The following is a 22,217-nucleotide window of genomic DNA, read 5'->3' as shown; positions in this document are numbered from 1 at the left end:
TAATATGCTAGATGGTGGTAAAATTCATACTGATCTGCCTATCGCAAAATATATATTATTGCAATTCGATATATATCAATAAAAAAATTTCATCATGTGTCATTTTTATACTCGTGGTACAATTTTTTTATATTTTTTTATCGTTTTTTTCTTTTTATTTATTAGTTAGAAAATTAAATTGGAATAAATGTATATTGTTGAAAATTATGTAGACCTACTACATAATTTTTGTACATTATAATTTCAATATAATTATGTTTAATTTAAAAGTCCAGAGCTTGGTATAATCAGCTCTTAGTAACATGTGGTTCTCATTCAGCCCGCGCCAACTTTTATTTTTAGTTCGATTCGGACGCGCGCGTCGGGTGCACGGGAACAAAATTCAAAATTTCAAAATATCTATTTAAAAAAAAAAGGACATATCGTATAAAATGTATTGAAACATTTAAAGAAAAAAAGGGTGTGTTTTAATACATCGATGCTTGGATAGAAGCAATTTTATCAGTTATAAAATAATTTTGGTTAATTTTTTTATCGTCCATCATTCGTGATTAACTTGGATAGTTCATTCATCTTAGGGTTGAATCAGTATTTAAAAAGAAAAAAAAACCTTTTGAAATATATTATTATTTAAATGTGTTTATTTTTTAATTAATGTTATTTTTACAAGTTACTTGGTGTAATCTTTAATTCATATAAAAAAATCCATTAAGAGTACGTACTTCTTCGAATATGAAAACCGAAGACGAAAGAACAATTTCGGATGTAGAAAAAAGCTCGGAGAAGGTAAACGAACTGTCGTTCGAGGAAGCTTTCGAGTTAACTGGTAAGCTACGATATTTTTTGTGAAATTCTCTTTACTAGTGGTCCCGCAGTAGTCGAAATTCGACTATAATTAATTGAAACTATAAGTTTGAACATTATTATGGTTCTATTGTCGAATACTATTTATTATACTTCTCTAATCACAGATTTCGCCAAGACTACACTTTAGACAAATATTAACAAAGACAAACAATATTTCATCTATTCTCAATTTGACCATAGTCTTTGGGCAATAAGAAAAGTTTGACAATAAACAAATAGTATGCATGCGTGTGTGTCTCAAATACGTGGTAGTGTGTATAATGTTTTCTTTATCGATTTAATGTATCTTTTATGCATTATTTAAAAAAAATATTAGCATTGTGCACTTCTTCTTTATATTCTCTATAAGTGTGGAAAATTTCATACTCCTCCGTCCGTGCAATTTTCGTAAAAAGGGATACAAAGTTTTCGCTTCACGTATTAATATATAGATGATGTCCTGTTTATCATGTTTTAAGTGTACTTCGAAAAATCAATCATCACAATCGCACACAATCAATCATCACATCACGATTAATATGTCATTTTATTAGTCTAGAAATAGTTAATTTAATAATTATCTCACTGTAGGTGGTTTTTAAAATTTATCAATTTACTTTCTTTCGCTGTGTGCGTGACAACTTAACCGAGTTTTTAAATTCTGTTCCTGTCCGCTTCGTACAAAATCCGAATAATCTAAGATACAGATGAATATGTACCGTAAGAGTATAGACAGAAATTCCAACTTTGGAACATCACGATATAATTATAATTAATACTAAATTAACCACATTCTGGATTTATATTAAAGTCATATTGTGTACCGTGAAATAAATTAGTAACAAAGAAATGCAAACATTTCAGTCAGTATGTTTGTGATCTGTAATAAATATAAATAAATAAATAAATAAATCTTTACTAACAATCACGCCACGTTAACTAGTCCCGTGATAAGTTCGTAAAGAACTTGTGTTACAGGTACCAGATAAGGGAAATAAATATAAGATTTTTATTATACACATACATATATTTAATATACATCCATAACCCTGGAAAATACATTTATATTTATCATACAAATATCTTCCTTTGGCGGGATTCGAACCCGCGACCCCCTTGTGTAGTGACCATGTCACTTACCACTACACCAAACGGCCGGCGAATGTATTACTTTCGAACTAGCTACCTTATTCTTATGCTTTTTATTGATGGTAGGACGTCTTGCGAGTCCGCATGGGTAGGTACCACCACCGTGCTTATTTCTGCCGTGACGGAGTAATGCGTTTCGGCTTAAAGTGTGGGCTAGCCGTTGTACTGTAAAAAGCAGAGACCTTAGAATTGCACATTTACGTTGTAGATGTCTATGGAGTCCGGTAACCTCTTAACATTATGTGGGCCGTGAGATCGACTATCTACTAAAGCAATAAAAGAATAAACTTCCGATGCCCATACAATAATAATTATGATATCACAAAGATGGGATTCCAAGCAACCTCTGCTAAATACTTAGAATTTATTCGGCTTATCTTAAATATACATTAATATATAATAATAATAATACATTAATAATAATAAACTATTATTATTACTTGTTCTATAGTAATTTAAATTACAACTGTTTTTTATTAGTACAAGATTAGCAAAAATCCTCTAAATACACATGTTTTTATTAAACCAATGTTATAAATTCAATGAAGTAATAAAACTAATTTAAAATTTCAATGTCCATATTATTGTAATCTTGTTATTTATCTGAATATTATTATTACGATAAGCGGCTAATGTCTTTGACACTGAACAATGATCATTTATATATGAAACTAATAAAATTGTTTATTATTGTTTAAAATCACGTGAATACAGCATCCCTTCTTAGGGTTTAAGTTCCAATGGCGTTTTAAAGAGAAATGATGATGCTGATGAATTGATATTGAAGTTTCAACTTCATGGCTGTAGTTGAAGTGGGTTGAGTGGTATCCGCGTTATCTCTGTGCGTGCAAGCGTTTACTATCAGATGGGTCCCATCTGCCACTAATATACAAAAGGGAATGTTATATTTTTGTTTGTTCGTAATCAATACGGTCAGTAGCTGATTCATTACACCACGTGCGTACTATGAAGAGTACGGTCAGAGCGATTGCTCATATACATCGTAATATCTTTTTAAGTATATCTATACTTAATATTATAAAGAGGAAATATTTGTTTGTTTGTTTGTATTGAATAGGCTCCGAAACTACTGAACCGATTAGAAAAATTCTTTCACTGTTTAGAAGCTACACTATTCTCGAGTGAGAAAGACTGTAATATTTTTTGAAAAAAATTAAGGATTCTTACTAAAACTCCAATAATGTAACCCAAGGTGTAAAAAATGTACCTAAAATATTCTTTACATCGCGTGCCCTGCGAAAACTATTGATGATAGAATAAAATAATCACGGAATAGATAAATAAGGTCTATTCCGTGAAAATAATGAACCACGACTTTGTAGAACACCTTATTATTTACAAAAAGTGCCGCGACAGCATATTTCTAACTATTTAATTATAGTTATGCCGTAATAAATGTTCTTTTATTTTAAAAAATAAAACCACGTCAAATATCTTTGAAATTTTTGTTAAAGACCCGAGCGGAGCCGGAGCGGGCCGCTGGTTTAAAAATAATTTGATGACTCAATTTCACGTTTTTTATGGTAATGAAATTATTACCGACTTTTCGCATACCTTACGGTTTTCGATAAAGCTTACGATTTACGTTGTTCATAGCTATATGCTCCATTTGTGTGGACGAGCTCACAGCCCACCTGGTATTGAGCGGTTACTGGAACCCATAGACATCTACAACGTGAATGCCGCAACTCACCTTGAGATATAAGTTGTATGGTCTTAAGTATAGTTACAACGGCTGCCCCACCCTTCAAACCGAAACGCATTACTGCTTCACGGCTGAATTAAGCAGGGCGGTGATACCTACCCGTGCGGACCCACAAGAGGTCCTACTATTAGTAGGATCCAGTCAATATTAGTCTACACGCTTAACACCAGACTCAATTATCAGTCTAAGCAATAAAACTAAACCAAACCGGGATTCTGGTCCATCAGACCAAGCTTTTAAGTCTAAAATCGTTTATGTCCCACAGGCCATGGCAGATTCAATCATCTGGTCCTCTTCACGAGCGGTCTGATCATGCTGAACGTCTCCATGGAGTCGGTCGGCATGAGCTACGCTATCACCTCAGCTGAGTGTGAGCTTGGATTGAACAGCATGCATAAGGGCTTGATTAATGCCGCTGCTTTTATTGGTAAGGAATTTGGACTTCTATTTTTTTTCCTACGTAGCCTTAACGCTATGTCAGCGTAACCGTAACTAGTAGGTGAGCTCGCGGGGCTCAAACCTGACGACGTTGCTAACACGAACCCTAGCAAAAGCCGTGCTTCGCAGAATCTAACACCGGATCGGAAAGGCGACCCACTGAGAAGATTTGGCGAAAAACTCACTGGGCTGTGTCTGTGGGTTAATTTACTCGTCGAGCCCTTCGTCGCAAGCGACGCGTTTGGTGAGAACGATGACCGGTTTTGGGCATAGGGTACATGACGAAAAATCAACCAGAATATCTTGCGTTTAAGACTAGGCTCTGGTAATGCCGCATTTTGCAGTTTTCAACCCCAACAAATCGAAAAAGTTACGGAATGTTTTAGACTGTCTATTACATATTTATTACTTAGAAGGATGGACGAGTATTACTGCTTCACGCCAGAAATAGGTAGGCTGCTATATATTATAGGATGAATCCTTGCTGACTTGCTGGCTTCTTTAGCTGAGAGTATGAAAAGCTGTTTAAAAGATACAAAAGCGAGTTTTCTCTCATAAACGATCTATACAGAATAATGTCTATACGACCCGCAAAAGGCCAGGCAAATTAATATTATGCCTCTAATGCCTCTAATGTTAATACTATGTTTTATCCCACTGAGTCTTTGGTTCGATCTTCTTAGTGGGTCGCGATTCCGATCCGGTGGTAGATTCAGCGAAACACTGCTCTTGCTAGGGTCAGTGTCAATTCTCTCAGGCTGAGCCCGTGAGCTTACCTACTGGTCTGTGTGAAGTTGGAATAGCCCCCCCACTTCGATAAAGCGGCACGACACGAGAACCCTCTCATCGTGGCCGCCGGTAACTACATTCCCGATCCTGCGGACAGAATGGAAAGCAGTCGACGTCGCCCAAAACACGTCATTTCGAATCCTCCCGATCCACTAACGGTGCTTTTAGGTACTTCAAGCACCGGTCACCGTTCTCGTCGAACCCGCTTGCGACGTGGTGGAAGATTCTGCGAAGCACGGCTCTTGCTAGGGTTCGTGTTAGCAACGTCGTCAGGTTTGAGCCCCGTGAGCTCACGTACTAGTTAAGGTTACGCTGGAATAGCCTCTCAAGGCTACCAGCTTAGGTAGGATAAAAAAAAATGGAATAGCCCCTTATGCTACTAACGATTCGGTAGGAATAAAAAACTTTATTCGAGTTCATAAACATAATTAGAATCCCTTTTACAAATTACTCTCTTGCTTTGATAATTGATGATGATATAAATTCTAAAAACTTTTTTTTTTATTGCCAATTGTTAGGACGAGCTCACAGTCGCCATCATAGTATTCAGTGGTCACTGGAGCCCGTAGACATCTACAACGTAAATGCGCCACACCTTGTTGACATTGCTGTCTTATCCTATTATATTTTATTCTCAGGTATAATCGCGACGTCGTTCCTGTGGGGCTATCTGGGCGACAGATTGGGTCGCAGAGCCGTCATGTTGCCAGCGACAGTCGGTTCAGCCTTGTTGTCGGTGGCTTCATCGTTTTCCAGCAATTTCTGGATGCTGATGCTACTGAGAGTACTCACTGGATGTCTGTGAGTATTTCTTTTTTAATACGCTTTTATTAGCTTCAGACGTATGTATGTTTGTAACGGAATCTTTGAACATGATTTGAACCCCTTCAAAACGTTGGGTTAACTCGAAATTTGGTATACTTATTAACGACCGATGACAAATCAACATTTAAAAAAAAAAAAAAAACAAAATTGATAAAATTGAAATTCAACTAAAAAATAGAAAATAAATTTTAATAAATTTAAATTAAAAATAGTGTAAGAAAAAATGTCGTATTATAAAAAAGCGTGGGGTGCATGGCATCAGTAGTTATAAATATTCTATGAACAGATATGAGCAGAAGGGTTATTTTGATAATATTCTGAAAAGGACCCCACGCATTTTTCACAATAAAATAATTGTCTACTTTTCATTTATATTTCCGCACTTTTTTGTTGTTTTGTGCATTCCCTTAGCCCGCTATAGATACGTCTGTTTTAAGACCTTTAAATTGTTTTAGCAATTCTGCAAATCTAATCATTAAAATAATTGCACTTAGGTATGTACTACGTATTTGCAAAAATTTTCCTGTATTTATTTGTCTTGTAATTAATTACGTAACCATGTCATAACTAAGTTTTCCTTGTGCGTTTTTCGTATTTTATTTTCCTGTACATGTGTTGTTAGATTTCAAGCAATACGCCATACGTTTATGTGTTCGTATCCCGACCGTTGCTAACAATCTTTTCATCTGATGAAGGCTTGTCTATTTCAAAAGTGGTAGTGTATTAAGCTGATGGTACAAAGAGCCACGAAGGGCTTTCAGGGACACGACCATCAGCAATGAAGTATACGACTAAGAAGAAGAAGAAGAAGGGTATTTAGAAAAAAAACAATGATAATAAGGCATTATAATTTGAGAGCAGGCTTATTCATTCCTGTAAACGATTTCATTGTTGCCAGAGTCACGTTTTTAAAAATCATCAATTAATATTCACGTACAAACTCTGTTAAATTAGAAATAGAGCGAAATGTGATGAAGTTGATTAACCATGGAATTGTAACCAATTAATTGGCTTGGCATAGGATGGGATATTGCGAAAACGGTATCTGTTTTTTCGCATCATTACAAGAAACACAGAGTACCAAACAAATGAGAGAATGCAACCTTAAGATGACGGTGATTTTGATGAAATCGATGGAGCTTAATTTTTTTCTTTGGTTATTGTATACGCGTGTGGACGAGCTCACGGCTCATGTTAAGCGGTTACCGGAACCCATAGACATCTAGAACAAAAATGCCGCCACCTACTTTGAGATATGAGTTCTAAGGTCTCAGTATAGTACAACGGCTGCCCCTCCCTACAAACCGAACCGCATTACTGCTTCACGGCAGAAATTGGCAGGGCGGTGGTACCTACCCGTGCGAACTCCCAAGTCGTCCTACCACCTGTAAATTTTATACTGAGACCAGCATCAAGCTTAGCTTCTGCAGCGATTCATCATACTGGTCTGCTTATAGGCTTCAGCAGTCTTTCTCAACGGTTGTTAAGCACCTAATAGCCTGTAGTCTTATAAAGAAGTTTTATAAACGTTCAGGTAAGCGGGAATCTTCCAGATACCGCTCTGGTCGGCTTTTCAAAGTCGTCAACGCCAACGGTCACTTGTGTCTGCTTTGTGTAGAATATTGTTACGCGCTAGGGTTCGGGATAAATAACAAAGTACAACTTAAAAACTGTATTCAATACTTAAAACACTTAAAGACTTTAAAACACTAAATTCGCTTGTTCCGCTTCGCTTCAGGTGACCCGTTCGCTGTTTCGCTTCGAGTAGTTCCGATTACTGATTCCTACGTGCCATCCGTCGAACGCTTTTATAGCCGGTACCTCATCCCTAGAATTATCGAGAACATTCCACACATCTCCAGTAGTAGTTTCCGCTATCTGACAATAGATGGCGTTGTACTACTCGAGCGTTCTAGATCTTTCGATATTCGTTCGACTATTCGACGATAGATGGCGTTACTCTTACCGGCGTAACAATATGAATGTGAATTCTGTCTAACTAAATAGAATAATTTATTTTCAGCATATCAGCATCCAGTGCAACGGTGTATGCTTACCTCGGCGAGATGCACACGAGCTCCAGGAGAGCCGCAGCCATCGCCTGGGGATCAGCATTCATATCGTTCTCATTCATGATACTACCAGGTTAGTCTTCTACGGAACTTCTGAGCTTTTAGTCTCTTACTGTCGACTCAGACACGGACAGTGACGAAGTCAACTGGTGGAATAGAATGCTGTCGAGAAAATATTATGTGACTGTGGTCGCCCATGGACATCAGCAATGTCAGCCAAGCTACTGGCTCATTACTCAAGGTGGGTGGCGGCATTTACGCTGTTCATGTCTATGGGATCTAGTAACCACTTAACACCAGGTAAGCTGTCAGCCTGGAACCAGAGACTGATATAAATACCAATATATGTTTAAATATATAATAAGTACCCAGACACGGAACAAACAAACCTGTTCATCACACGAATGTCTGCCCGATGTGAGAATCGAACCCACGACCCTCGTCGCATGAGTCAGGACCGCTAACCACTGAACCACCAAGTTAGTGATAGTTCCCAAAGCCTTTTAATTCCAATCAGTGGAGACTAACGCCACTGTTCTAAAGGTTATCTCGAAACAACCTTCACCTCAACTCAACCAGGGGTCGTCTCGAGGAATCTTCGAGGATTTTTATTATTTATAAATACAGTTGTGATCTTAAATAAATTAAAAGGATAATTGACATACGGCTATCTACACCGAAGTGGAATTCCCTGTGCAATAAGTGACAAAGACTGATATGCATACGCATGCGCCCTTAAATATATATGTACATAATTTATATAGCACTCGGACACGAATCAAAGAAATTTGTTCGCCAGATAAATATTTGCCCGAAGTGGGAATCAAAACCGCGACCCACGGTCTAACAGTCAGGGTGGGCTAACTGCTGTACAACCGGGTCAATCAAAATCAATAGAATAGTGGAAAAACTGCAACAGATTAATAATTGTATTTTGTATTTGTATATTGTAATATGTTCTGCGTTGTTATTGTTTGAAAGCTACACTATAATTAAACACAGATGTTCGGTGATATATTACCGAACACCTTTGTCAGCATAATTCGCGTGACGCTTTAACTTCATTTCCACAAATCGTCAGTGCACGATCAACAACCGCGTCACTCGGGTGCATTCATAACATTAACATTTAATTTAATTTCTCTATATTTTAACAATAAAAATTTTTAAGCAACATTACCTTTAACTAACAAACTCACACCGCACCCTACATTTTGGTCCTTCGAGCCTTCTTGAAGCCTACATTTTGCTCAATTTCTTAAAACTGGTATCGTTGAAAAGTCTATGGGCTTTGGTAACCACTTAACACCAATTAGACTAAACGCTTGTTTATTCACCGAACAAAAATAATCGACAATACCAACGTCACACTTAAAAACAAAACATGTTTTTGTATATTCTTTCACCACACAAATGACGTAACTTGTAGTAAAGTTGCTCTTGGTGATTTTGAGAGCGATAGAGAGAGAAAGTATGCTTATTATTCACAAAAAAAAATGCAAAACACTAAAAATTACAATTAGCGGTCTTATCGCTAAAAGCGATGTCTCCCAGACAACCATCAGGTAAACAAGATTCAGTTTACGAAACAAATTACATGCGGCATACCTACCGTTTGAATACTCATACATATATGTATGTGAATATGTATATATATATATATGCGAATATGTATATCAATGTATACATATGCACATACAGTCACAAATAGTGCATATTATGTGATTTTTTTTATTGCCCTTGTAGGCAGACGTGCATACGGCCTACCTGATGGTGAGTGGCTACCGTCACCCATGAACTTCAGCAATGCCAGGGGCAGAGCCAAGCCACTGCCTCTACCGTTGATATACATACAACAATATATTTTGTACTTGCGTGATAATTTAACAACAACAAAGCATCGATCTACTCAATATTGAATCTGATATTAGGTGAAGCTTTATATAAGCTTTAGCTCCGAGCTTCCAAAACAGCGTCAAGCCTGAAGGTCTGTCTGTAATAACAACATTAAGAATGATGTTTCAAATTACATTATCTGTCTGCTTAGCGAGTTTCTTAACGTTCTCGACAGCGTAAAAGTTAACTCAATTTTGTATGCAGTTGGAACAGCGCCCCTAGCGGCAAACGTACGCAAACGATACCATTCCATACAAATATGAGCTAACTTTTACGCTATCGAGAATGTTAAAAAACGAGCACTATTTTTTTTTTATTGCTTAGATGGATGGACGCGCTCACAGCCCACCTGGCGTTAAGTGGTTACTGGAGCCCATAGACATCTACAACGTAAATGCGCCACCCACCTCGAGATATAAGTTCTAAGGTCTCAGTATAGTTACTGCTTCACGGCGGAAATAGGCGGGGTGGTGATACCTACCGGTGCGGACTCCCAAGAGGTCCTACCACCAGTGATTACGGAAATTATAATTTTGCGGGTTTGGTTTTTATTACACGATGTTATTCCTTCACCGTGGAAGTCAATCGTGAACATTTGTCGAGTACGTATTTCATTAGAAAAATTGGTACCCGCCTGCGGGATTCGAACATCGGTGCATCGCTACATTCGAATGCACCGGACGTCTTATCCTTTAGGCCACGACGACTTCAAAAAGCACACAGATCTACGTTTTAGTCCGGGCACGAACCTTCGTCTGTTATCCAGTCGATTTGCTTCTGTTTTTAATATGTATATGACGAAATTACCTGACACACAATTGTTTGTTTGCTGAAACTTATCATTTGAATAGTTATCAAACAGTTTAATCTGATAACAAACAGTAATTACGCGGAGATGTTGACAGAGCATTCTGATTTATGATCGAAATGTTTATTTATTTTATTTATTAGACTATGTAAAATTTACATTGGCGGACTTAATGCTTAAGGCCTTGTCTACAGGTCAACCAAAGGTAGTGCAGAGTAAATAGTGGTAGGTGCAATAAAATTTATATTAAACTAGCTTTTGCCCGCGACTTCCTCCGCGTGGAATAGTTCTCAAATAATGCTTTTCTAGATGATGACCGAGCTTTGCTCGGTTTCTTTTTTTGATAACGCCATCTTGTTGTGTTTTAAAAGCGGTTAGTTGCGCTCAATTAAGAAAATTAGTATTATTATTCGCCAATAGATGCCGGGAAGAGTTGATTATTGAAAACACGAATAAAACAACATTATCTGAAAATAAATCGTAGCTAGATCGATTTATCGCCCCCGAAATCCCCTGTATACTAAATTTTATGAAAATTGTTGGAGCCGTTTCCGAGTATCAGATTATATATATATATTAATATACAAGAATTACTCGTTTAAAAGTATAAGATTTTAGAACAAATTCGGTTAGAATTTTTCAAATCGGTCGAGTAGTTCCTGAGATTAGCGCGTTCAAAAAAACGATTAAAGTTACGCTAAAATAATGTATGACAGAATTGTTCCCCTTTAAAAGATCTAAAAAAAGTCCGCGACAGCATATGTCTATATGTTTTTTTTTTTTTTTTTTTTTTTTTTTTTTTTTTTTTTTTTTTTTTTTTTTTAATATTTTGCGCGTTCCCCTGACGAGTAATTGTCAGGGACATTTTTTAGGCTATTTTGCTTCGTTTTCCATAATTATATAATATTCGTTTCTGTTCCCTTCTTATACTTATACTTTAATTCCCTTATATTTTACTTATATGCCTATTATTACATTAAAATTACATTTTTTAATATTTCCATTTTTCTTACAACATTTCTTTTTCTATTTTAAAACTAGAGGTCGCTACGAGGAATACGAGGAATTTGCTTTGGCATTGTAGTGATTCGATGATTTTGTGTATGTATTAATTTTAGTATTGTATATATCCGCATATTTCAAAATATCCTTTTATATACAATTTATTTGTTTCTAAAGTTTACTTTTTGTATTATTTTGGTACAATATTTTATGAAGTCTTGTTTAGTTTCTTTTTCACAGATTAATTGACTTAGTTTTGTAATTTCTATTTTGATTCCAATTCTTTGTTATGTCTATATGTTAAAGTTGTCTCACTATAATATATTTTACTCTAGCCAAATTTGTTCTAAAATAAAGCATTATTTGTGAATTATTCCACGCGGACGAAGTCGCAGGCAAAAGAAAGTAATAAAAATAATCGTAATATTTCCGATGACAATCCATTTTTTTTTTATGATAAATCATGCTAGTGCATAATATTTATTGTATCTTGGACTGTGTATGGTTAATATTTAAGCAAGAAACAAATTTATGTATATTGTGTTTTTTTATATTACTACATTAATTTTCCATTAGATACTACATTAGAACATCGCGCTATATTACTGGCAGAACTTTTATTACAGGTTGAAATCAATTTAAAAAGTCCACTTTTACTGTCACGTGCCAACCCTACCACATGCTCGTGTTTTGTTTTCTGTCAACGAATAACATACAAATTTTTTTCCAGGTCTAGCCTGGCTGATAATTCCCGGAAAATGGACGTTCTCCTTGGTCTTCATGGATATAGTGCCGTGGCGAGCGTTCGTCTGGTGTTGGTGCGCGCCAGGTCTAGCGGCTGCCTTGATCCTGCTGTTCCTACCCGAAAGCCCAAAATTTCTGCTGGCCAACAAGGGCCCGGAAGCGGCATTACCGGTTTTGGCTACTATGTACGAGTGGAACTATGGATCTGGATTAAAATATCCGGTATGGTCCTGGTCTGGGAGGGGGATTCGTCGAGACTTTGTTTTATTGTCCTTTTAGGCAGACGTGCATGCGGCCTACTTGATGGTGAGTGGTTATCGTCGCCCATGGACGTCAGCAATGCCAGGGGTAGAGCTAACCTGCTAACTACCTACAATGGGACCGCGATTCATTTTCATAAAATCTCAAAGCTGTTTTTTGTCAGACATAATATAGTGAACGTTATCATCCACCTATAAAGTACTCTAAGTACCGGTAACCGTTCTCGTCGAACTGGTCGTATGCGGTTTTTTCCTCCATAAACCACCTTAATCGAACTGATTTTGAGTATACTGGTAGAAGAATAAGAAATTATCTTCTGAACCATGGCTGATTATAGGTGGGAAGGATATCGACGTCAAATTTAGATGCCCAAAGAGTTGGAGGATTCGTCGGAGCTGTGAAGGACATTGCCCTAATGTTCAAGCCACCCCTCCTTAGATGTGTTTTCATCTCACATACATCTATGTTTGCCGTTTTTATGGTGTAAGTACATTAAACCATTGGAATTTTCGAAAACCTCTTGCTTCAACAATGAATTTATATGCTACTAGCTTTTGCCCGCGACTTCGTCCGCGTGGAATGGTTCACAAATAATGCTTTATTTTAGAACAAATTTGGTTAGCATAAAAAACATTATAGTAAGCCAATTTTAACATATAGACATATGCTGTCGCAGACTTTTTTTTAGGTCGTTTAAAGGTGAACAATTCTGTCATACATTATTTTAGCGAAACTTTAGCCGTTTCTGCAGCGCCCGCAGCGGAAGCTCTCAAAAGGGGGAAAAACCCCGATTTTGAAACATTCTTTATTGGTGCTCCGCTGGTATTGATCTTACCATAATGTTATATAGCCTATAGCCTTTCTCGATAAATGGGCTATCAAACACTGAAATAATTTTTCAAATCGGACCAGTAGTTCTTGAGATTAGCGCGTTCAAACAAACAAACTCTTCAGCTTTATAATATTAGTATAGATTTATCCACGTTTTTATCTTGAAATACCTTCTAAATCTACGCTAAGCTGTAGTTTGGTTTCATCTCTGGCAGGGCTGATGCCCCTGGACAGCAATAATGATTGGCCATTCTCCTGATTCTGAGCTGTGTACAGAAAAAAATGATTCTCCCATATATTCTGTTGTCGATTCAAAGGGGAATCCTTCGAAGACCTTTTGAGATGAGGCTTTTTAACAAAGTTATTTTTTGTCCCTTTAATGATAAATACGTTTAGTTTTCAGAGCCTGGTATCTTAAAAGAAAATTCCTTGCAGATCGAGTGGTCTGTACGTGTGGGTACCGGATATCCTCAACAGTATTCTGCGCGACTCGACCGATCAGAACATAACCATATGCCAGATTATATCGGATAAATTCCAAAATGCAACCGTAAATATTTTAATGTTTATTTATTTTATAAGGTTATCCTAAAGTTTAGTTTTAGAGAATGTCGTCTGTTGGCTGCATTCCTGTTTGAAGGGTGGGGCAGCCATTAAACTATAGAACGGAAACTTAGAACCTATGTCTTAACGTGTATGGCAGTATTTGCGATGTTGAGGTTTAGTTATTTCTGCCACCTCGAACAAGGTTTTCGTAATGCTCCTCTATTAATTTAAAGTACAAGTGGCGTGTGAGTAGTTTGAAAATATTAAACCTTTGGTACAGTTAGCTGTAGCCACAGCGGAGCTCCCCGGTTACCAATAATTATCAGTATGCTTTAATCAGCTAGACTCATTTCCATTTGACTATGTAACGGAATCTTTGAACATAATTTTGTTTGATTTCAAGACGACCGATTAACTTGAAAATTAGCACATCCAGTACTGGTAGCACTATACAGTAATTTTTTAACTTGCCTCCTATACCTTGACTACAACCATAAGATTAGCAAAGAATCTCTAAATTGGTTATATCTGCTTGATATTTAAGTGTGTTTACTTTAAATACAATTTATCAGTAAGTTTTTTACTGGTGGTAGGAACTATTGTGAATCCGCACGGGTAGGTACCAACCACGACCCTGTCCATTTCTGCCGTGGAGCAGTAATGCATTCCGGTTTCAAAGGTGGGGCAGCCGTTATAACTAGGCTAAGACCTTAGAACTCATATCTCAAGGTGGGTGGCGGCATTTACGTTGTAGATGTCTATGGGCTTCGGTAACCACTTAAGACCAGGTTGAGCTCTTCCATCTATCTATGCAATAAAAAAATAAAGTTATTAAATCTGATTGCGAATAATTGCCCATTTTTGTGTACCTCAGACGGACCCAATGGGATCGAGCTGCCGCGCTGACGTGTCTGTCTCCGTGTTCCCGATCTCGATGGCCATGGGCGCCGTGTTCGCGGTCACGTACCTCGCCATCGGCTTCTTCATCAACAAGATCGGAAGAAAGACCCTTTACTGTAAGTGACGACCGATCCTTCGGTCTCCCAAAGAGAAACTAACCCACTCTGAACTACTTCGTCAGAAAAATGAGAGACGATTGTACTCACAATTTTTTTTATTTTTATTTCTTAGATGGGTTGACGAGCTCACAGCCCACCTAGTGTTAAGTGGTTACCTACTGGAGCCCATAGACATCCACAACGTAAATGCGCCACCCACCTTGAGAGACAAGTTCTAAGGTCTCAAGTATGGTTACAACGGCTGCCCCACCCTTCAAACCGAAACGCATTACTGCTTCACCGCAGAAACCACCACCCTGCCTACTCACCTCTGGGATTTCGATTTCAAATTCGCCCTATTACTGCAAGTTACGACTTTGCGGTTTTTTTTCTTATTACACGATGTTATTCCTTTATCGTGAACGGTGTAGTAATAACCACAGACGTTCACAGATGACTTTCGTAATTACTTATTTATTTAGAAGATTTTTGATCCACCTGCGGGATTTGAACACAGTCGCATCGCTTGATACGAATCTACCACACGTCCCTACGGATCCATCAGATGTAATAACCTTTGCATTAGACGCCTTCACCTCTAACACTAGGAGCAGGCTTAGGGACCCCGGTAGCCGTACTCGTCGAACTCGGCAAAAAGGTCGACGTGCAACCTAATCCATGCATCAGCCCGCTGAGCTTCTCGCCGGATCTTTTCAGCGGGTCGCGATTCCGATCCGGTAGTAGATTCATTCGCGAAGCCGTTGCTCTTGAGTTGTTAGGTCTCCTTCGGAGGCGCTCGGGCAGTTGTTAGCAAATCCCACCCCTCCTGGCTGAGCCTTTGCTCGCCCACCAATCCTGGTGAAACTGGAAAAGCCTCCGGGCCACCAGTAATCCTTTAATCATAAATAAAAAAAAACGAATCTACCGGGCGTCTTATCTTTTAGGGCACGACGACTTATATGTTCATTGATTGTCGAACTCAAAAATACTACACATTACGTCTGTCTATGAGGCCACGAACGCGTCACGAGAAACGTGCTTATGAACCCTCATTCATTTCCTACGTGCCGTATCGATCCTATGGCGTCGCGCTAAGATTTTAAAATTAAAAGGTAACCTTTTTAAATGAGGCATATTAAAAAGAGTTGCAATTTAAAATTATAATACAACACATTTATATTATGTATATTGCATATCTTTGATAATAATGATAATAAGTAATGCAAACCGATGTTAATATTACAAGCCTAATTATAAATATTCCACATGTGTAACTGCGTATTGAGAACACGAAATATAATTGATTGATTTTAAATTCTTAGTTGATCGCTTTTTTATTGGCTTTTGGAGACAGACGAAGATACGGCCCACCTGATAGTTAATGGTTACAGTCGCTAATTGATGTCAGCAATGCCAGAGGCGCAGCCAAACTTACTGTTCTCAACGTGATGCGATGTTATAGTTCTATGAGATTGACAACAAAATTTTGAAGAGATCAGTTTGCTAGTATTAGTCTCCCTATTTTTAAACGTGTGAGGGCGAAGAGCGTTATTAATTTAGAAAAAACAGCAGAAATAAATTTATATCTTTACATAATATTTTACATAATTTATATAATTATAATAATATTTCTTCTGTGCGTGTGTTTGTCACTGAACTCCTCCTAAACGGCTAGACCGATTTGAATAAATTTTTTTGTATGCGTTTGGGAGGAACCCTGGATGGTTTAGATTCCCAAATCAGTCCGGCAGATGGCGCTGCAGTCGGTATCTAGCTTATTTATCTTTCCTAGAAATAATTTATATGTCAAAACAACGTTTGCCGGGCCAGCTAGTATTAATATATAATTATATATCAGAGAGTGAGATTTGAACGTTTGTTAGTTAGGCTTTAGGTATATTTGCAAATCTAGATTTAATGTAGTAGGAATCACGGAAAAAAAATTAGTATGGAAATAAATAATGTTATATCAAGGAAGAAGACGAAAACATGAATTATCTACGCTGCTTCGTTTATTAATTAGTAATTAAAATTATTCATTATTGTACTAGTTTCGTGTTTCTATAAGTAGGCTTCATGTCCTTGGAAATTTAAAATAAGTGCGCATTGAATTATGTATTTGTCGAACTTTTGAAGTATCCGATAAAGAATAGCATTAATTTTTTATGTTTATTTCGTACATTTTAATGATTTCCGATAATTTATGGAGGTCGTATCTTTGTGATGGAACACAGGGTGTAAAGAAATGAGATTTAACTTTGCCGAAGCAAATGAAATTACAAACCTTAAGAGAAATCACATTAATTTAGAATTTTACAATTTTTTTTTGGTTTCTTTACCATTTGATTTAACTTCAGAGCTATGAATGATAAAAACATAGGTAATCTTTTTTTTCATAATTTCAATTACAGCACGTGGTTTTTTGGTTTTTTTACCATTAAAATTTGATCTAACTTCAGAGCTATAAATAATAAAAACATTTATAAATAATTATTTTTCATATTTTCAGTAACAACACGTAGAAGACATTAAATGAATTAAAACTGTACACGGTTCGAATGAATGATGCTTCGAATTATTTTTTGCCTTCATAAAACATTATCTTTCGGATTTGATTTGGTTAATGCCGTCTATATTCACAAGTCATTAGGGTTCCAGTAAAGTTACTATATTGTAAATAGTACAGAAGCTATATTATTGTATATATGTAGTACCAATTTTTAATTGCATTAATAAGTCGACCAGCTACGAATTCCTTTGGTGTTAAATGGTTACTGGAGATCATTAGACATATACAACGTAAATGCGCCGCCCACCATGAGATATGAGTTCTAAGGTTTCAATTTTTACAGTACAACGGCTGCCTCGCTCTTCAACCCGAAACGCATTACTGCTTCACGGCAGAAATAAGCAGGGTGGTGGTACTTACCCGTGCGGACTCACAAGAGGTCCTACCACCAGTAATTACGCAAATGAAATTTTGCGGGATTGATTTTATTAAACGGTGTTATTCCTTTGCCCTGAAGTGAATCATGAACATTTGTTAAGTACGTATTTCTACGGGAGTGCGGGACTAGAAGCACCGTTGCATCGCAAGATACGAATGCACCGGACGTCATAACCTTTAGGCCACGACGACTTCATGCAATTCTGATCCCGTAGTAGGTTCATTTGAGAAGCAGCTGCTCTTGAGTTGTTAGGTCTCTTTGGGAGGCGCTCGGGCAGCTGTTAGCAAATCCCAATTCTCCTGGCTGAGCTTTTGGTCGCCCACCTATCCTGGTAATCACTCATAAAAGACAGGCACAGTCGAATTGATACGAACACACCGGGCGTCTTATCCTTAAGGTCATGAGTTGTAAGACATTCCGTTTACGAACACAATTGAAATATTTCCATAATTCATTTTAGTTCATTTCTTTTACGTAGGTGGAATAATGTTCGTCTGTGGTGTTGCCACGGTGGGAGCAGCGTTCGTGCCCCACGGTGGGGCTGCCACCGCCCTGCTCATAGTCTCGCTGTGCTCAGGATGTGCGGCCTCGATATTAGCTGCCATTGTTGTCGACGTGTTCCCCACCTGCTTAAGGTATGATGGTATCTTTTTTTTAATTTATTGCTTAAATGAGAGGACAAGCTCACAGCTCGCATGGTGTTAAGTGGCTACTAGAGCCCATAGACATCCACAACGTAAATGCGCCACCCATCTTGAGATATAAGTTCTAAGGTCTCGAGTATAGTTACAACGGCTGCCCCACCCTTCAAACCGAAACGCATTACTGCTTCACGGCAGGAATAGACAGGGTGGTGGTACCCACCCGCGCGGACTCACAAGAGGTCCTACTACTAGTAATGTTAGTAGTACTATATCTTGCACTGCACTAAAATTCGCATGTCAAATAATGACAAAGCATATACGCTGCTTTTAACTTATGTAATAACCCATTTTCACTATGCTTAGCGAATAAATGATTTCTTTCTTTCTTCTCCTACCTCCAGTGATGTTAGAAAATTTTCAGGAGTCATTTAAATGATCCTTCATGTTTCCTCAGGGCCATGGCGATGTGCGTGATGTACATGGTGGGACGTGGAGGCGCTGCAGTGGGCTCCAACTTCCTCGGAGCCACCCTGGACACGCACTGTCAAACAGCCTTCACGGTTTTCGGAGTTTTTACCGCGGGTAAATGTTTAATTTAACCTCACTCATAATTGTACCTTTTTTTTCTACCTAAGCTGATAGCCTTGAGAGGCTATATCAGCGTCGCCTTAACTAGTAGATGAGCTCACGGGGCTCAAACCTGATGACGTTGCTAACACGAGCCCTAACAAGGGCCGTGCTTCGCGGAATCTACCACCGGATCGGAAACGCTACCCACTGAGAAGAACCGACGAGAAACTCAGTGGGCTGTGTCTGAGGGTTAATTTACTCGTCGAGCCCTTCGTCGCAAGCAACGGGTTCGACGAGAACGATGACCGGTGCTTGAGGTACCTAAAAGCACCGTTAGTGGATCGGGAGGATCCGAAATGACGTGTTTGGGGTGACGTCGACTGCTTTCCATTCTGTCCGCAGGATCGGGAATGTAGTTGTACCACGTCCACACGACGAAGTTTTGTTTTACGACGTGTACAAAAAGACGTTAGAGAGGGTCCAGAAGCGTTTTCTATGGCACCTCGCTTTCTCCTGCAATGTTGGTAGAACCATTCAGGGTTACCCGTCGAGGTTGAAGTATTTCCACATGAGCCCTCTTTCGGAGCGGAGTAGCACTCTCGATCTATTGTTCCTGCATAAACTTGCCAACGGAGAATACTGTGGCTGGTAGCCATCATACAACGCAAGATATTTGACAGATGCCTGAATCTCGCTTACGACATTTTCAAGATAAGCTCGCATATATACAAGTTCCGAACAACAACATTTGGACCGTCGGTCTACCGAGCAAATATCATCCGGTCGGTGGATGATCTTCCCTTTGTCGTATATCTACAATAGAATGCCTGATCTCTTATCTCTTCTGAACTTTAATGTGCCGCTGACGTAGATAAGAGCTTAGAAGTTGATGGTGTTCAGGGTTTCCAGATACTAAACCAGCCTCGGTAAGAACGCGCCTCTCAGCAGACTAGTTGGGGAATTAAATAATTTGTCCAGCAAGTATTATCTGGACGTTTTTGCTGGCACCGTTGACAGTTTTAGACGAGAAGTCTTGCTCAATGAGTTTTTTTAATTAAGTAATATCGTATTTGGTAGTAAATGTGTAATAATGCAAGGTCTTCATGTAATGTTTTTTTTTTTTTTTTTATACAACGAACCGCTTTTTTTTCAATGCATGCAGCCGGTACCTCTAATTGTGTTAGCATTTAGTGTGAAATCAATGTGTATGATACCTGTAATGTTCTGTGCTGATGTATAGCATAAGCAAGTAAAAATAAAATAAAATCCAATATCATTGATTAATAGAAGTTGTAAAAAAAGTTGTTAATTTAAAATAATAATTATTTATTTATTTACTTTAAAATAAATACAGTAAACTTATATATCAAAAATAAAATAAAAACATGGAAATTAATCATCATCCGACATAATATATGTGCTCCCGCGGTCTGAGTACTAAAAACGCATACAGATAAGGAGTTCACGGACATTGTCAGACGGAATCAGTAGATACCAGTTATCTTTTGCATGACCTCTTCGAACCTTGAACGGGGTGTCCAGAGTCCTATACATGTCATTCTTCAAACTAGGTCGAAAGTTGGACTTCGAATATAGCTGATGTCCCTGAGCATAACGGCTTGCCAGGTGGGCCGTATAGTTGTCTGCGTTCTAAGGCAGTAATAAATCTTATATTCATAAAAGATTGTTAGCCTAAGACGTTTTTCACTGGTCCAATCACAACTAAGATTTAATTTTTAATACTTAACACCGGAAACATACTAACACACATTTCATGAAGGATATCTTATCTTTTCTTATACCTTTAAACGAGCAATTTTTTTTTCATATATATCTGAATCTCGGAAACGGCTCTAACGATTTTCATAAAATTTAGGGGATTTCGGGGGCGATAAATCGATCTAGCTACGATTTGTTTTCAGAAAATGTTGTTTTATTCGTGTTTTCAATAATTAACTTTATCGATAATCAGCTTTATGACTCTTCCCGACATCTATTGGCGAATAATAATACTATTTTTCTTAATTGAGAGCAGCTCACTGCTTTAAAGACACAAAAAGATGGCGTAATAAAAAAAAATACCGGTCATCATCTAGTGTATCTACAAAACACTTTAGATGGTAATTAATCTAAAACTCCTTTAGTAAACCTGAATAGCGTTTCTCAATCATTTTCTCAACGTAGAGACATATTTAATAGTGTTCGATTTAAAATTAATTTTAACTGTTACAGGCTCCACAATTTTAATGGTGTTTTGGCCAAAACCGGAGAAAGTACGAGAAGAAATGGAACAAAAAGGTCTCTCGTATTAATGATAAATTACAATTGATGAAATTCTCAAGACTGCTACGGTTACAGGTGTAATTGTAAAATAAATTCAGTTGTAATGTTTTGTATTTAATTACTTTAGGTATCAATAAAACTTGTTTTTCGAATTCATGATTTTTATTACAGCGCCATCTATTGAGTAGATTATGAAAAACTAACAATACCAATGATTTGTGCAAATGCCAATTAAAGTTTTTGGAACTAGTGCCATAGTGTAAACCAATTGTTGTTTAATTATTCAGCTTTTATAAATTCCAAATCAAATTGAGATAAAGTATCTTAGTACAGCAGGAGCTCATTTTGCTTGCATTTTTTTCCTAAACAAATCGTAGGTATTATAATATATTTTTTATGTAATTTTAATATTTTTGTCAATAGAGTAAAGACATCGATTTATTTATTAAAACATTATCAAAGTGCTATTTTCCTTCATTATGGTAAAACAAAACATAACTAAAATTTTATCTTGCAAAATTTATAGTGGTGGAAAACGCTTTGGATAATTTAAGAAAATATTAAGTTATTATATTGACATTAACACTGCAAACAGCAGAAATTTAATGCAGCGCCCTCTATTGACAAAACTTCAAACTCAGTTTTCGTTACTTGACTTGGTTTTAGTGACATTCACTAGATGTCAGAATCAAACAAAACGACCAGCATTTCTTTTATTTGTACCTATTAAAGTTAGATTAATTATGTAGTTAGTTAAAATATACCTATATTAAGTAAAGTGTGTTTAGTTCATGACTAGCTCTGACGTAATTATTTATCCGTGTCCAGTTATCAATCCATC

The 22,217-nt window shown here is 37.4% G+C and overlaps 2 protein-coding genes across 2 annotated transcripts in view; one reads left to right on the top strand and one right to left on the bottom strand.

The window, feature by feature from the left end:
- LOC101740450 (uncharacterized) overlaps window positions 1-22,217 on the bottom strand; it is a 960,210-nt gene that overhangs the window by 161,935 nt on the left and 776,058 nt on the right. The window lies entirely within an intron of this gene.
- LOC101741001 (synaptic vesicle glycoprotein 2C) lies at window positions 341-21,528 on the top strand. Its single transcript, XM_062668927.1, has 12 exons — window positions 341-460; window positions 671-826; window positions 3,987-4,148; window positions 5,587-5,749; window positions 7,797-7,918; window positions 12,282-12,517; window positions 12,894-13,039; window positions 13,823-13,937; window positions 14,808-14,949; window positions 18,358-18,514; window positions 18,978-19,105; window positions 21,326-21,528. Exons 2-12 carry the CDS (start codon window positions 733-735, stop codon window positions 21,403-21,405), a joined length of 1,545 nt encoding a protein of 514 aa, XP_062524911.1. The 5' UTR covers window positions 341-460; window positions 671-732; the 3' UTR covers window positions 21,406-21,528.

The sequence above is a fragment of the Bombyx mori genome, chromosome 6 (genome assembly GCF_030269925.1).
Source record: "Bombyx mori chromosome 6, ASM3026992v2".
NCBI lineage: Eukaryota > Metazoa > Arthropoda > Insecta > Lepidoptera > Bombycidae > Bombyx > Bombyx mori.
This window is presented reverse-complemented; position numbering and strand designations above follow the sequence as displayed.